We start from the raw sequence: 14,738 nt of genomic DNA on the forward strand, positions 1-14,738 counted from the left end.
CGCAGCTGTGCTGGTGGCAGGGCCACGGAGAGCACATGCCAGCTCCCCTTGTGTCACTTCCCTGGGGACAGCAGGACACATCCCGCAAAGCTCAGCCCATAGGGAGATGGAAATTGGCTCAGCAGAAGCCCAAAGGTGCAGGTGAACCACAGCAGACAAGGGCAGAGCTTGTGCTGGGGAAAGAAGCTCCAAAAACCCATTGGACGTGCCACCATGCAGTGCACAAACCATTTGGAGATCATCCCAAAATGGCACACTCACACGCTTATTGCACTGACAGCTGAACGCAGCCACCCAAAGCTGCTGGAGAGGAGACAGATGGGGGAAGAGACCTCTCGGAAAGCCCCCAAACCACGGATGCTTCCTAACCTCCTCTGCATTATGGCACCGGGTGCCTTACCATAAACCTCGAGCCTCACGGTCCTGTGTGCTGTGCCCGCGGGGTTGGTGGCCCGGCAGACGTACAGCCCTGCGTCCGCCTCCTGCGCTGCGCTCACCTGCAGCGCCCGGCCCCCCCTCACGTAGGTGGTCCTGGTCCCCGAGGGGAGCGGGCGCCGGCCCCTGAACCAGGCGATGTTGGGGGCCGGGGAGCCCCGCGCCTCGCAGGGCAGCTGGCCGGAGCCGTTCAGCAGCACCACCACCTCCGCCAGCTCCTCGGCACCCAGGATGGAAGGGGGAGCTGGTGGAGAGAGGGGCACGGAGGTGGGGGAGATGCTCACCCCCCCTAGGTCGGCTGCCTGGATGGGTGAGAGCTTAGGAGGGGTGAAAGGGGATCGGGAGGAGGGCAGCCGAGGACTCACTGTGCACGTGCAGCTGGAAGACCTTGCTGTGCTGGCCGGCAGGGTTGGTGGCCAGGCACTGGTAGGTGCCCTGGTGGTGGGGCTGGCTGCCCGGGATCCTCAGCACCTGCTCCTCCTCCAGCAGCTGGAGGTGAGGGTCCAGCGCGGGGAGAGGCCTCGGGGGACAGAAGGGTGCATCGGTGACTCGGAGCCAAGCACGGGCAAGGGACAGAGCCCAGGGCATGGAGCGATGGCACCAGCTCTTGGAGGGGTTTTCCATGCTGGTAACTTGCTGGTTTTCTCCCAGCAAGGAGGAAGCAGGGGCTGGAGAATGTTTGGCCCCTATCCCATCCTTCAAAAGTATATTTTTGGTCCAGAGTTTTGGAGAAGGGGACAGCTTTGCGTCCAACACATCGTGCTCCCCCCTTACATGCACCCTATTGCTGGCTCTTTGACAGAAACACCACCCTCACCCTTCCAGCAGGCCCCAGCCCCCCTGCAGTCACTTACTGCCCGTCCTTCAGCCAGCGCACCCGGGGCCGGGGCACTCCCCCGCTCCGACACTCCAGCAGCACCTCGGAGCCCTCCGGCACGGAGACGTTGTGAGGCCACCGGGACCCGGGCATGCTCGGGGGCACTGGGGGCAGAGGAGGTGTGAGCAGGGTACACAGCCAGGGGTACGAGGGGCACCCCAGTTTTGCCACCCTCCTGACGTCCCCATGCTGATACAGCAGGGGATGATAACAAGCTCAGCGGTCCCAAAATTGCATGCTGGAGGTGGCCCAAGGAACCGCTCTGCCCCCAGCCAGCTGGCTGCAAGGGAACCCCCAGCCCACCACAGCCCACCCCAGGGTGACCATTGCTGGGTACAAGGGACGGGGACCAAGTCACCCAGCACGAGCAGGGCGAAGTGTCTGCGCGCCTCTCCCGCCCTGCTCAGGGCTCTGCAGGTGTAGGTGCCCGTGTCCTCGCTGCGGACTGCGGCAAAGCGCAGCGTCTGGCCCCTGCGGAGCAGGAGGGGACCCCCAGCTTCACCCACCTGCAGGAAGAGAGGGAGGAAAGGGGGTGTCAGGGGGAGCCAGCAGCACCCCTACCATGGGGCACAACGCCATCACCCCCTCTCCCAGGGGCTCACCGGCTGCCCATCCTTGTGCCAGGTGACGGAGGGGACGGGGGTGCCGGAGACGTTGCAATGCAGCGCCAGGGGCTGGCCAGCCACCACCGACACGTTCTCCCAGCCACTGCCCATCATCTCCGGGGGGGCTGGGGGGAGGCGAGAGCCGTGATGAGGTGACGAGACACGATGGCATCTGGTTGCCTCGCTTCTCTGCCCCAAGGCCATGGTCAACAACACTTCCCAGAGAGCACACGGACCCGACGCAGCAGCTTTGCCCTGCTGCCCATCCCCGCAACCCGCACAGCTCCCCCCATTTGGGGACAAGGAGCAGAACCCTCCCAAGGAGCATCTCACATGGGGCAGGAGCCCCCTTCCCTCTGGCCATACCGTGCACCACCAGTGTGGTCGTGCTGCTGACGGAGCCCACGTCGTTGGCTGCCAGACAGGTGTAGTCCCCACTGTGGCTGGGCTGCAGGGCACGGATGAAGAGCGAGCCCCCATCCAGCAGCTCAGCACCCGGCACAGCATCCAGCACCTCCACTGCGTCCTTCCACCAGAGGATGGATGGCGTGGGGGTCCCTGCGTGGGTGCATGGCGATGGGCACACGTTCAGATTGGTGATGGGCGCCTCACGTCCCACCTGTGCCAGGCAATGTGCGGGCTGCCTGGGGAAATCCGTGCTGCCCGACAGCTCCTGCACCATCCCCACCTTGTGCTACCCAAGAGGCTGGTGCCAGGATCTGGGCTGAGCCCAGAGAATGAAGGGCAGGGGCATAGGAGTGAGGAAGGAGCAAGGACGGGTTAAGTGGAGAGTCCCAAAGCCAGCCAAGCCAGGGCACCCAGCCCCTGGGTGAACGCCTGCTTGCGCGGAGCCCTTACCCTTGACCGGACAGGGTATGGTGACGTTCTCGTGGAGAACCTTCTCCAGCAGGACCTCTGCGCCATCCTCCAGGTATGGAGGCTCTGGAGGGTGAAACGACCCCAATGCTGGGTTAGAAGACACTCAGCCCAGCCCTCCCCACCCCATCCTGTGGTCCCAGCAGGGTGTCCCAGCACTCACCCAGCACTTGCACAACCACCTCCACGGTGTCCTGCCCCACGCTGCTGCTGGCGATGCAGCGGTAGCGTCCTGCGTCGGAGAGCTGCACGGCCCCGATGATCACAGCCCCACGGGGCCCCCCCAGGGCTCCCCACTCGCCCTCCTGCAGCGGGCGGCCGTCTTTGGACCAGCTCAGACTGGGGACGGGGTCCCCGTGGGCCACGCATGGCAGCTCCACCCGCTCTCCCACCAGCGCCCGCAGCACCTCAGGGCCACGCTGGATTCGTGGCGGGACTGGGACAGAGAGATAAGAGCAAAACGTGGCATCGAGGGACGGCATGGAGCTGTGTTTGCAACTCACGGCTCCCCACGGTGATGCAGAGGCATGCCACGTGCCACGGGCTCGGCAGGACGTACCTTGGACTCGCAGGCTGTAGCGCACCGAAGCGTTCCCCACAGCATTTGTGGCCGTGCAGGTGTAGAGGCCGCTGTCTGCCTCCTGGGGCTCGGCCAGATGTAGCGACCCCGAGGGGAGGACGCTGTACCTTGGTGCAAAAGAAACAGAAGCTGGCTGGAAGGAACAGCCGTGCTGCCCTTTATCTGGCTTCACCCCGGGCAGGAGCTAGGGGCTGACAGCTCCACGAGGCAGCCACGGGAAGGTCCCCAGGGCCACAAGAAGCCCTGTAAATCTGTGCATAGGGGAAAAAAAAAAAAAAAAAAACCTTTGCTCTGCACCCGTGCAAGGCTGCAGCTTGAGCCACCAGCGTGGGGGACAAGGTCACCGCTGAAGGTGCCGGGGCTCCCCGTGGAGCTCGGCCCCTGCAGCTGGAGCTGGCCGTGCTCTCGCGCCCAGCACCATCTGCGCTCTGCAGACATAACATCATCGCAGCCCACGGCCGCCCATCCCGCCCCATAAATCACTCGGCCGTGGGGAGCAGCACCACAGGGCCACAGGGAGCAGCCATAGGAAATCGGATCAAGAATGACAACGCAACACGGTCCCTTGAGAAGCGTGAAACCGGGCTGCCTTCCCCCAGCCACAGCAATCCTCAGGTGCAAGGGAGGAAGCGACGAACTGAGGTTGGGGTCCACAATGTGTGACACCCCTTCCAGCATGGTGCCAACATGCTAAGCAGGCCTTGCTTCCATCAGGGAAGACCAAGACGCTCAATAATCAAACACACCCAGGAACTTTCCAGTTATCTTCTCCCACAACATGGCTTTGGTGGTCCCATCACTGCCACCAGCCCCACGGGGACATCGCTGCCTCCCTCCCCATCCCGTCTGCGTGCTTCAGCATCCCCGCTGCCCCGTCCCCGGGGAGCAGCAACGTGCTGAGAGGGAGATCCTGCGCTGCAAATGTCAGCACGTAGCTGTCTGCTGAAGTGAGGCTGAGCAGATACGGGCCCGAGCCACAGAGCTGCAAGCCAGCCGCTCGCTTCGGTCCAGTCGACAAATTCAGGCCAGCTGCGAAACTGGGAGCAGAACCCAGCATGAAGGGGAGCGAGGGGGTGGTGGGAGAGCGGCTGCCCTGGCCAGCAGCCACCGTGAGCAATCTTTGAGGAGCAAGGATCGCTCACAGCACCAGTGCAGGATCCGACCCTCAATAACCCCGGCAGTGCTCCCCAGGGAGCAGGCAGACCCGGTACCTTGCGGAGGAGAGAGGCAGCGGCCGGGACTCGCGGCTCCACGCCACCAGGGGATGGGGAGAGCCATGTGCCTCACAGGGCAACGTGGTCTCCTGCCCACGCACAGCCAGGATGGTCACAGGGCCTGATATCCCCCGCGATCCGTTCACGCTGATCCTGGGCTTCGCTGGATGGAGAGAGAAAACAAAGCTGGTGCAGGAACGCTCCACGCACCCCACAACCTTCAGTGCTGTTTTCATACCCAAAACCCATCCTACACGTGGCTCGGGCAGCCCAAAGCCATCAGGGAAACCAGGAGCACCCCCCAGCCTGCGGCTGCCCGCCCTCCAGAGCGGGTTTACTGGGAGCTGGTCCCGGTGCTGAGCACTCACTGCTGACGGAGAGCTGCACCTGCCGGCTGGAGAAGCCTGCCACACTGGCGGCCGTGCAGAAATAGGTGCCAGCATCCCCCAGGGAGGGTGTCGGGATCAGGAGGGTCCCGTTGGGGTTGAGGTGGTAGCGTGGGCTTGGTGAGACGGGCTCCGTGCCCTGCAGAGGAGAGAGAAGGGAGGAAGAAGGCAGAGACTTTCCCATGAGCTAAGCAGGCCAAGGGCAAAAAAATAAAATAAATAAACAAATAAATAAATAAATAATATTAATAATAAAAGGCTCTTGGCCCATCAGAGGAAGCTGCCTTGCTGCTTCCAGCTTCCAGGGTCATTCAGTGCTGCCTACCCAGGCAGCCAGTGCACACCAGTGGGTGATGCCCTCTCCACACACCACCCAGCACCCAAGGGTGCCCCTGGCAGCAGGACACCAGCCTGCTCCCACACAGAGCCACCCTCCCAAGCCCCCCACCCACTGGGGACACTTCTACCTTGGTCCAGGTAACAGTGGGGGTGGGCACGCCGGCGGCATCGCACCGCAGGGTGACGGCCACTCCCTTGGTGGCAGCGACCAGGGCAGGACCAGGCTCGATGCTGGGAGGAACTGGGGACAGAGATGAGCACCTCACCCTGCTGGACGTGGCCGCAGGTAGCAGGGCTTTGACTCACGGCTTGCCAGCACCCACTGCAAACACCCGTCCTGTCCCCAAGCCCCTCCAGCACCATCCCCTCTCCGTGCAGTCACCGCTGCCTTTAGGGGCTGCATCTCCCTGATGTGCTTTGCCAAAAGCTCAGCCTCCCAGGCTGGCCTTGCCTAAATGGGAGCAGAAACCTCACCCTGCTGCAGGTGACAGCTCCTGGTGAAGCCCCCGCTCTCGCACCCAACACGTTTGGCACCCGACCCCAGCTGGGGACCAGCCCCGAGCACCCCCATGTGTCCCGGCTGGGCACGGGGCTCTGCCAGCACGGGTCAGCAGCCCGGCAGGCAGGACGGAGCACTTCATCGCACATGTCCAGGGTCGAGTTTCATGTGTCCTGGCTGGCTAGCACTCGCAGAGCCACCAGATGTTTTCCGAGCCTGCTTTGTAGCCGCACCGCGCAGCCCTGGGGACCGTTCCTTATGTGCAGATCTGGCTTCGGAGTTTTCCTGCCCTGACACACTGGAGCTTCTCTTCCAGACCAGTGGAAAAGCCTCCCTTGAGCCAGAAATCCACAGCTCCTTCCCGCTGAGGTTGCGCACAGCTGGCAGCAGAGGCCAGGGGACAGCACCCACCCCGGCCACCACGCGGGGACACCCGGCCTCTCACCGTGGACCACCAGGGTCACATCCTGCCGGTGCGAGCCGAGGGCGTTGGTGGCCACGCAGGTGTAGGTCCCCGCATCCCCCCGCGACGCCTGGCCCACGTGCAGGCTGCCGTCAGCCTGGGCGGAGAAGCGGCCGCTCGGGGCTACCTGGGCAGGGCAGAGACAGGAAAGTGGAAGGGATCGGGGAGCAAACGTCACCTTGCCACCCTGCCTTTGGGGCATACCCAAAATCCCATCCTTGGGTAGTACGAACACCCTGATGATGCGCCCTCCCAACCCAAACGCTCCCCCAGCATCTTCCACCGGCAGCTCTGAGTATGGATGTGCCACCACGAAGCCCCCATTCCCATGAAGCCCCCACTGACCCCACAAACCCCACCCTGCCCCCACGACTCTCACCGGCTGCCCGTCCTTCAGCCAGAGGCGGGCAGGCAGCGGCCGCCCAGCCAGGATCACGCACGGCAGCCACACGGGCTGCCCTGCCAGCACACGGACCACGGCGGGTGCCAGAGCTATTTCTGGGGCTGCGGGAGAGAGGGGAATGGGAAAAGTGATATTAATTGGAGTTAAATTAGCAAGGAACATGTGGGAGAACGAATCTCCTGCTTTAAAAATTAGCCACCCTGGTCACCCAAACATCTGCCAAACCTTGCTGGGGACGGGCAGAAGAGCACACGACAGGAATGTGCAGCTGACTCAGGCTCCCCATGGCACGGGGTCTTTTCTCCCCCCTCCCAAGCCTCCCAGCATGGTGATTTTTTGATTTTCTGCATTAAGTGCATTACATTCATTTCACTGTTTATGGGTCTGAGCGCACACCAGTGCTTTTAGGCTGAGGTGGGTGGGCATTTCTGAACCCATGCTGGGGAGGGATGGCTCCATGCATAGCTCTGCATCCCCAGCACCATGGGTTTTGGCCGTGCCTTGAGCTTCACAGGGACCCACGTGCCAACAAAGCCACAGAAAAGCAAACCTTGTCCAGTGACCGTGAGCTTGACCTCCGCTCGGATTTTCCCAAAATCATTCTGGGCTTCACAGACATAGACGGCTTGGTCATCCAGCGAGGCACCTGGAGCACAGAGGGGGAGCACACAGAGGTGCTGCATGAGCGCGCACCCAGGCAGGATGCCCGCGCACCCTCTCCGTCACCCGGCACACACTCAGTGCTCACCATGGATGAGGAGCTCGGCCCCAGGCAGCCCCTGCTGGTGCACCACGGGCTTCCCATCCTGCCGGGACCAAGCCACCCGCAGCGGCGGAGAGCCCTCGGCGTGGCAGGGCAGGGTCACGCTCTCCCCAATCTCAACCTCCAGGTCCCCCAGGGGCTCGGGGAAGTGCGGGGCAGCTGCAGGAGAGAGCAGTGGGAAGGGGCTTGGGCAGGGCTGTCACTCCCCTGCTACAGCACCCCGGCTTCCCAGTGCCTGGGGCTGTGCAGAGCTGAGCCCCGAGGAGAGGCAGGGCTGCAAAACGCACGAGCCAGGTGCCTTGAAGGGTTACGAGCATGACTCAAAGTATTTGTTTTTTTTTATTGCACCCCCCAGCTTTGACCTTCAGTAGCACTCCGCACCCCTCTTGCTGAACAAAACTCTCTTGTGCTTTTCTACCATTAACAGATTCAAGCCTTACTGCCCCAACGAGACCCCCACCCTACTCCTCCTCCTTTCCAAGCTATTCCAGCCCTTCACCCTTCAGTGGGAAGCCCTGAGCACCATAAGGGGTGCCTGGCTTTTCAAACAAAGGATTAACCTCCACCTAATCCCACAGATTCCCCACCGTACCCCAGCCTTGCCCCACGCAACAGCACCCACAGGGGTCTCTGCCCACGTCCCAAGCCATTTCCCTCCTCCCAGCCCCAAAGCCCCGGACACTCACAGCCCACATCCAGCACCGTGCTGGCAAAAGCATCACCGGCCTTGCCGCGAGCCTGGCACGTGTATGGCCCCGCGTCCTCCTCCCGCACCGCCTGCAGCCGCAGCACGCCGCGCTGGCTGCCCGCCGGGAACGCCGCCACCTCCTGCTCACCTGCCCCAAGACGTCCCCCATTAGCACCCCAGGGACCCCCTGTGTGACGTCCCCGGGGGCAGGCAGGGGATCCCAGTGCAGGGATGGGGCTCGCTGCCTGCGAGCATCCCGGCCCTGCTTCACCTTTGTGCCACGCGATCTGGGGAGGGGGCACCCCCGAGACCCAGCACTCCAGGGTCACGTCTTCTCCCACCAGTGCCTTCACGCCCGGTGTCACGGCCAGGATGGCAGGAGGCTCTGTGCCACAGGGAGAGAAACAGCTGCAGATTATCCCTGCAGTGCTCTTTGTGCCTCAATTCACCCCAAGGGGGCCATGGAGACCCCAGAGCCCCACCACCGCCACCCTCCTTTTGGACAGCCCTGCCCACAGCTTGCACAAGAAGTTCCCAGCACTGCAGGAAAGAAAAACCCTCGTGCACAGCTGGGATCCCCCTCCTGGGGTGCCGGTACCGATGTACTCCAGGCTGATGGCTTGCTCGTCCTGCCCCAGCAGGTTGTTGGCAGAGCAGCTGTAGTTCCCCGCGTCCTCCGGGACCGCAGCCCTGATGTGCAGGCTGCCCTGAGAGTCCGTGAAAACCCTGCATGGGGTGGGAAAAGAGGGGAAGTCGAGCCCTGAAAAACGGAGCTGATGAGAAATATTGTGAAATGAGTGACGGGGCCTGGCTGTGCCTGGATAAGGCAGGATGGCTTCGAAATACGTACATGAAATTAGGGGCAGCAATATGCCAGCCACCCCAGGTGCGTGGGCAGGGGATGCCTCAATGCTTTCCTCTCCCCAGAGCTATCAGCAACCCCCAGCCCCTCTCTCAGCCCATGCAGCCCCACGAGGGGAGCACCAGCCCCAGTGGGATGCAGGATGAAGGCACCCCGGTCCCTGCAGTCACCTCTGGTCCTGCTCCAGCACCCAGCCCCAGAGCTTCCAGGTGATGTGTGGCGGGGGATAGCCGCCGGCCGTGCAGTTCAGCCGCAGCTCCTGGCCCCTGCTGAAGCGCTTGGGGCTTGCGTCGACCTCCACCCACGGCGCCTCTGCATGGGGATAGGGCAGAAGGGGACCACAACCAGCACATCACCCCACGGCATCACCCGCTCCTGGGGTGACAAAATCCCCCCGGTGTGGGGCAGAGCCTACCCTGGACGAAGAGCCAGACGGAGGCGGTGGCGGTGCCGTGGGCACTGCGGGCGATGCACTCGTAGGGGCCCGCGTCCCCCGGCTGCACGCGGCTGATCTCCAGCGAGTGGTTCTGCAGCAGCCTGGCCCTGCCGCCCCCCTGCAGGGCCACCCTCCCGTCCCAGCTCCACGTCAGGTTGTAGGGCACAGCGCTCAGCACGGGGCAGGACAGCACCACGTCTTGGCCCGGCGAAGCCGTGACGTTGCCCGGAGCCAGGAGACGCGGTGGTGGCTCTGCAAAGGCAGCGTGCTGGGCTGGAAGGAGCCTGCACCTGGGGACCCCCGGGCACCAGAGCTCGGCAGGAGCAGCACGCACCTGAGACGGAGACGTAGGCACGAGCCCGCGTCACCCCAACCTTGCTCGTGGCCGTGCACTCATAGAACCCTTCGTCACTTTTGGACACCACGGGGATCAGCCAGCTGCTGTTCCCTGAACCTCTGTGAAAAGAGAGAAACCACGGGATCAGCCCCATTCCAGGCCCTGGGGCTGGGAATGCCATGCTGCCAGCTGCTCCAAATCCCTTGGGATTTCTCCCATCGGAGCTGGGCATCACACGGCCACATCCCTTGGGATTCTCTGCTACCCCCTCGGGATGCTCGCAGACTGGGAGCCGAGGGTGGCACACAGCATCCACCCACCAGCAACATCTGGGGGGTTGTGCTGCCTCTGTGTGAGTCCAGCACGGAGCAAACTGGGCCAAACTGGAGACCGACCTGAACTGCTTCTCCTCCCCGAGCCTGGCCCCAGCCCGGCTGAGCTGCAGGCGGAAGGGCAGCTCGCTGTGCGCCGAGCAGGAGATCCGCTGCGGCTCGCGGCGGTAAGCCTGGATCCTGCCGGAGATGTTCACCTGGGGCAGGCCTGGAAGCAGTCGGGGACACACACACACAAACACGTAACACTCCTTGGGAGCCAGCAGGAAAGCCAGATTTAAAATACCCGGGCAGAAACCAAAGCAGAGGGGTGCTGGAAGGAGCCTTTGAGCCCCCTGGGGAAGCGGCGCAGAGCAGGGACGGCTCACCAGGGACCACGCTGGTGTAGGTGACACTGGAGAGGCGCTGCAGGGGGTGGCCCTGGGCATCCTCACCCTTCACCTTCAGCAGAAAGTCCCCAGGTGGGGCACGGAGGGGCGAGCCCACCCAGAGCTGCCCCGAGGAGGCGTTGGAGAGGGGCCGCAGGGGCAGCGAGAGGAGGGCATGGCCGGAGCTGTTGAAGAGCTCGATCTCCTGCAGACGTCCTGGCAGCTCCAGGCCGCTGCAGTTCACCACCACGGAGATGGGCAGGCCTGGGAGAAAAGCAAAACCCAGCCGTGTTCCCAGCTGCAGGAGTCATGGACTCAGTGGCCACATCGTGGCAAGCACCAACCGCACCTTGCAGTGGCCGCTCCCCGGGCCGGATGCCGTCGGGGTCCGGCTGGGCGGAGAAGCCGGCTTGGAAGTTGATGCTGCTGACGCCCGTGATCCTCACCGAGTGGCGGCCGCTGCTCTGGGTCTGTGAGCAGAGCAAGAGGCACTTACTGAGGGCAGGAGAAGGGGAAGGAGAAGGGCAGCAGCCAGCCCCTTCCACCCGCTCAGACAGCTCAGTGCCCATCAGGAGAGCCCCGAGCACAGGAGAGGGGCAGGGGCTCCGTGAGCTCCTTTTATTGGGGTGTCCCAGCCGGAGGGGACAACATAGGGGACCTGGTGCCAGCCTACCTTGACCTGCCACATCCCTGGCTCATGGGGGTGCATCGCCACCACCACGGCCGAGTCGGGGATGCTGAGCAGCTCCTTCAGGTCGTGGCCTTTCTCAAGGAGCTTCCCTGCAAGGAGAAGCAAAGCTCTGGGATGGGCACCCCAGGTGCTTCCCCAGCCCCTGCAGCCGGCCAGGAGCCCTCCACCACACACTTCTCACTGCTGGAGCAAAAGGGGGACCCACGGGGATCCGCCAAATGCTCCCCAAAGCATCTCCCCCCCCCTCGACCTGCTGCTCCCTGGGGCACCCACCTGCCGGGTCCCGGACCTCGATCTGCGGGGCCGGGCCGCTCAGGGAGACGGTGACCTCCTTCAGGCTGGGGTCGAAAGGGACGGGCCACATGTGCTCCCCACCATCCTCGTGGTCCGCGGACAGCAGGTGGACTTTGGAGGCCTGGATGGCCTCTTCCACCCACTTCAGTACCTGGGGGCAGGCGGGGGAGGATTAACCTGGATCTCCCCCTCGCCGTATGGCATCGCCATTTCAGGGCTGTTTCAGAAGCAGGGCTGTATTGCAGGGGCACAAAACCTCAGGCACACACCTCCCGATGCCAGGGGAACTGAGCAATTTTTGTAACTGCAATTTCCAGGTGTCTCCTGCTCCACCCCGGGGAGCAGACACGTCCTCCAGTTCACCCACAGGAACAAAACCACATTTTGCTTGGTTCAAGGCTAATGCAGGGCTCCCAGAGCAACCTGGAGGTGCCTTGGGCACGAGGGTTGACCCCAGGGAAATACACAAACTGGGTCGGAGCACCCATGCCGCAGCCACCCCGTCCTCGCTCACCTCCTTCACCTGCTGCTTGTCCAGGTGGAAGACCTGCCCGGAGCTGGTGGCCGCGACGCGCTCGTACACGCGGTACCCGGGGTGGCTCCTGTCCCCGCAGTCCCCCGTCAGCACGAACACCACCTGCCAGAGTGAGGGTCCCCTGCAGTGTCACACCCCGGGGGGGACACATCCAGCCCCCTGCTCACTGAGCCAGCTCAGGCTGCAGCCCCCTGGGGATGCCGTATCCCCGTGTTAATGGGTGACAGGGGCGGTTTTTCGTGGCCTGGAGCCACCGTCGTGCTGTGACAGCGCCTGCCCGAGCCACGTCTCGAGGGGACACGGCCTCACCTGGGACTGCTTGTGCTGCAGCAGCCGCAGCAGCTCCTCCTGCTGCTCGTAGTCCTTGGCCCGAGCGTCCGTGAAGACGTAGATGAAGGAGCCGGGGTGCGAGACCTCGGCGGCCAGCCTGATGGCTGCCACGCTCATCTCCGGGCAGTCCCCCCCGCCCTGCGGCACAGCGGGGACGTGACACGAGCAGGGCCAGGGATGGGGGTCCCCACTCCCCACCCCACAGCGACTCCGGCCCAGTGCAACCCCGTGAATCCACCTGTACACGCACCCCTGTGCCCGCCCCAGCCCACCACCTCCAGCGGCCACCCCAGGCAAGGGGGCTCGGGGACACGGCGAGGGCCGGCTCCTGCTTCCACAGGGCTTTGTGCCCTGAAGGGCCGGGGAACGACGTGCAGCCGGGGCTTTGCACCGCGGCCAGCACACAAACACTGCCCGCGAACACACAGCTGCGTCCGGCGGGGAGCACGGTGGGATCGAGCATTGCAGGGCAGGAACGGGGATGGGTAAAGCGCAATAAGCTCCCAGAGAGCACTCCAGCCGGCAGGACGCAGCTGAAATGGTTTTAAAGAAACCATTTTCTAGAAGAAATCGTTGCTTAGGTGGTGCACCTGGACTTGGAGCTGCTGCAGGCGCTGCTGGAAGAGGCGGGGGTCCGTGGTGAGGGTCGCAGGGCCCACCTCTGCGAACACGGAGGTCCCGTGTCAGCCCCCGGCCCCAGCTGAGGCACGGGACACGAACATGGGCCTCGGGGAGACCTCCAGCAAGCGGCTTCTGACCCCCACCTACCCCCCCCGCCTCCCTCACCGCCCCACTCCAGCCGTTTTCATTGAAATTCAGCATTTCTGCTGAAAATAAAGCCCCGTTCCCGCTCTCTTTATGGGTGGTCTGGGCTCTTTTGAAGAGCAGCCGCTAATTATAGGCGTGCACCGAGGTCCCAAGGTGAGGGCTGGGGTGGAAGGGAATGATTCTGGCACTGGGGGAATTACCAACGCCTCTTGGCGAGCGGTGCTTTTACCGAGGCAGCCCGAAAGCACGTTGCGGACTTGTGCAGCAATGCCTCCCAAGGGCTGCACCAGGGGGACGGGAATGGGTTGGGAGCAAAAAGTCACCCGTGTGGCACAAGCAGGTGCCAGCATCACCATTAATTAATGGATTAATACAGGGAGAAACAGCCTGCCCCGCACCGGCAGGGCAGCGTGGGGACTGTGCCCGCCAGCCACCCCGTGCGCCATCCCCACCGCAGTCATCGGGGGGAGTTAAAAAGGGGAGAAGGGACAGGGCACGCACTCGGGGTGCTCCTCGGAGTGATTTTGGGTCAGCCAGCCCCATCCAAGCATGTTGATCCCAGCCACCAGCCGGAGCCTGGGGCACCTGGGGGCTGGCAGGGGATCAGCTCCGCTCCCCCCCCCCCCTCCGCCATGCTCCGTGTGCCAGCACAGCCCCAAACTCACCCAGCCCCAAACCCCGTCCCCTCAGCCCCGTCCCCCTGCCCAGCACAGCCCTACCTGGGTCGTGGAAGGGCACCAGGACGTAATTCCTGATGAGCTTTGTGCCCCTGCTGAGCGTGCGCTCCAGGATGCGCGATGCCCCGTCCGTCACCTGCACCAGGTCGTCGTACATGGAGCCGGTGGTGTCGAAGACGAAGGCCAGCGTGGCCCCCCCTGCGCCGGGGGGGGACCCGGTGACACAGGGGGCCAGCAGCAGCCAGAGACCCACAAACACCCCTCCGTGGGGTGGCATCACGGGGGAGAACTTGGGGTGCCGGAGCCCCCAGCTTTGTCCTCGCCCTGCTCCGTCCCTGTCCCCCCGGTGCACTGTCCCCAAACCGGGGTGGGGGGGGACAGGGGGGTGCGAGGGGCTGCGCACAGCAGGAACAGACAGGGGATACGCAGCCACCCGCAGCTGCAGCCCTGCTCCAGCGCTCAGCTGCTGGGAGGGATGGAGGGAGGGAAAAAAAAAAAGGGTTTTGTGAGCCAGCGGCGTGCTGGGGAGGCCGGGGGGGGGCTGGAAAGGAGGTCCCACAGCCCACAGTGGGCTGACACAGCGCCCGGCCCCCCCAGCCCTGCCTCCCCCCCCGGGTGCCGCCGGGGGAGGTGAGGGGAGGACGCGGGGGCTCGCAGCTGAGCGCCGGCGGGGAAACCCTGCCAAAGGCACGGGGAGAGGGGGACCCAGCTGCAGGGGGGACCCTGAGAAAGGGAACCCCCCCCCAGACACCAGGGACCCTCCTCAGCTCTGACTTCCCAGCGCCTGTGTGGGCTGAAGGGTTCGGGGTTGGGGTGGGAGAGGGGTTGGGGGCAGAGACCCCCCCCCAGCAGGCGGAGGGCTGGGAGCAGAGCCCAGGCCTGGATGCGCTGAGCTCACCCCCCCGGCTCTGCTCTTGCTCAACGCCCCCCCAGCGGGACCAGGAGAGGCTGGGGGTGAGGACGGGCTCCAGGTGAGGCTG

At 64.2% G+C, this 14,738-nt stretch overlaps 1 protein-coding gene across 3 annotated transcripts in view; it reads right to left on the minus strand.

Moving 5' to 3' along the window:
* The window catches only part of HMCN2 (hemicentin 2), a 38,647-nt gene extending 24,470 nt beyond the window's left edge, over positions 1-14,177 (minus strand). The window contains exons 1-30 of one of the 3 annotated variants that reach the window (XM_080562291.1): positions 13,801-14,177; positions 12,904-12,974; positions 12,293-12,451; positions 11,963-12,085; positions 11,428-11,599; positions 11,137-11,243; positions 10,813-10,933; positions 10,464-10,727; positions 10,159-10,303; positions 9,761-9,882; positions 9,406-9,678; positions 9,161-9,302; positions 8,727-8,854; positions 8,400-8,513; positions 8,127-8,276; positions 7,426-7,599; positions 7,228-7,323; positions 6,654-6,778; positions 6,257-6,401; positions 5,441-5,553; positions 4,956-5,112; positions 4,585-4,750; positions 2,957-3,480; positions 2,776-2,859; positions 2,284-2,475; positions 1,915-2,042; positions 1,671-1,818; positions 1,290-1,416; positions 801-955; positions 401-679 (exon numbers count right to left, since the gene is read on the minus strand). In XM_080562291.1, coding sequence (XP_080418417.1) covers positions 401-679; positions 801-955; positions 1,290-1,416; positions 1,671-1,818; positions 1,915-2,042; positions 2,284-2,475; positions 2,776-2,859; positions 2,957-3,480; positions 4,585-4,750; positions 4,956-5,112; positions 5,441-5,553; positions 6,257-6,401; positions 6,654-6,778; positions 7,228-7,323; positions 7,426-7,599; positions 8,127-8,276; positions 8,400-8,513; positions 8,727-8,854; positions 9,161-9,302; positions 9,406-9,678; positions 9,761-9,882; positions 10,159-10,303; positions 10,464-10,727; positions 10,813-10,933; positions 11,137-11,243; positions 11,428-11,599; positions 11,963-12,085; positions 12,293-12,451; positions 12,904-12,974; positions 13,801-14,035 — 4,939 coding nt within the window. In that variant the 5' untranslated portion in view covers positions 14,036-14,177. The other 2 variants (XM_080562290.1, XM_080562289.1) reach the window with 2 other exon arrangements.
* Between the last annotated feature and the right edge of the window lie 561 nt (positions 14,178-14,738).

Source organism: Anser brachyrhynchus (genome assembly GCF_964034855.1).
Source record: "Anser brachyrhynchus genome assembly, chromosome: 19".
In the NCBI taxonomy this organism is placed as follows: Eukaryota; Metazoa; Chordata; class Aves; order Anseriformes; family Anatidae; genus Anser; species Anser brachyrhynchus.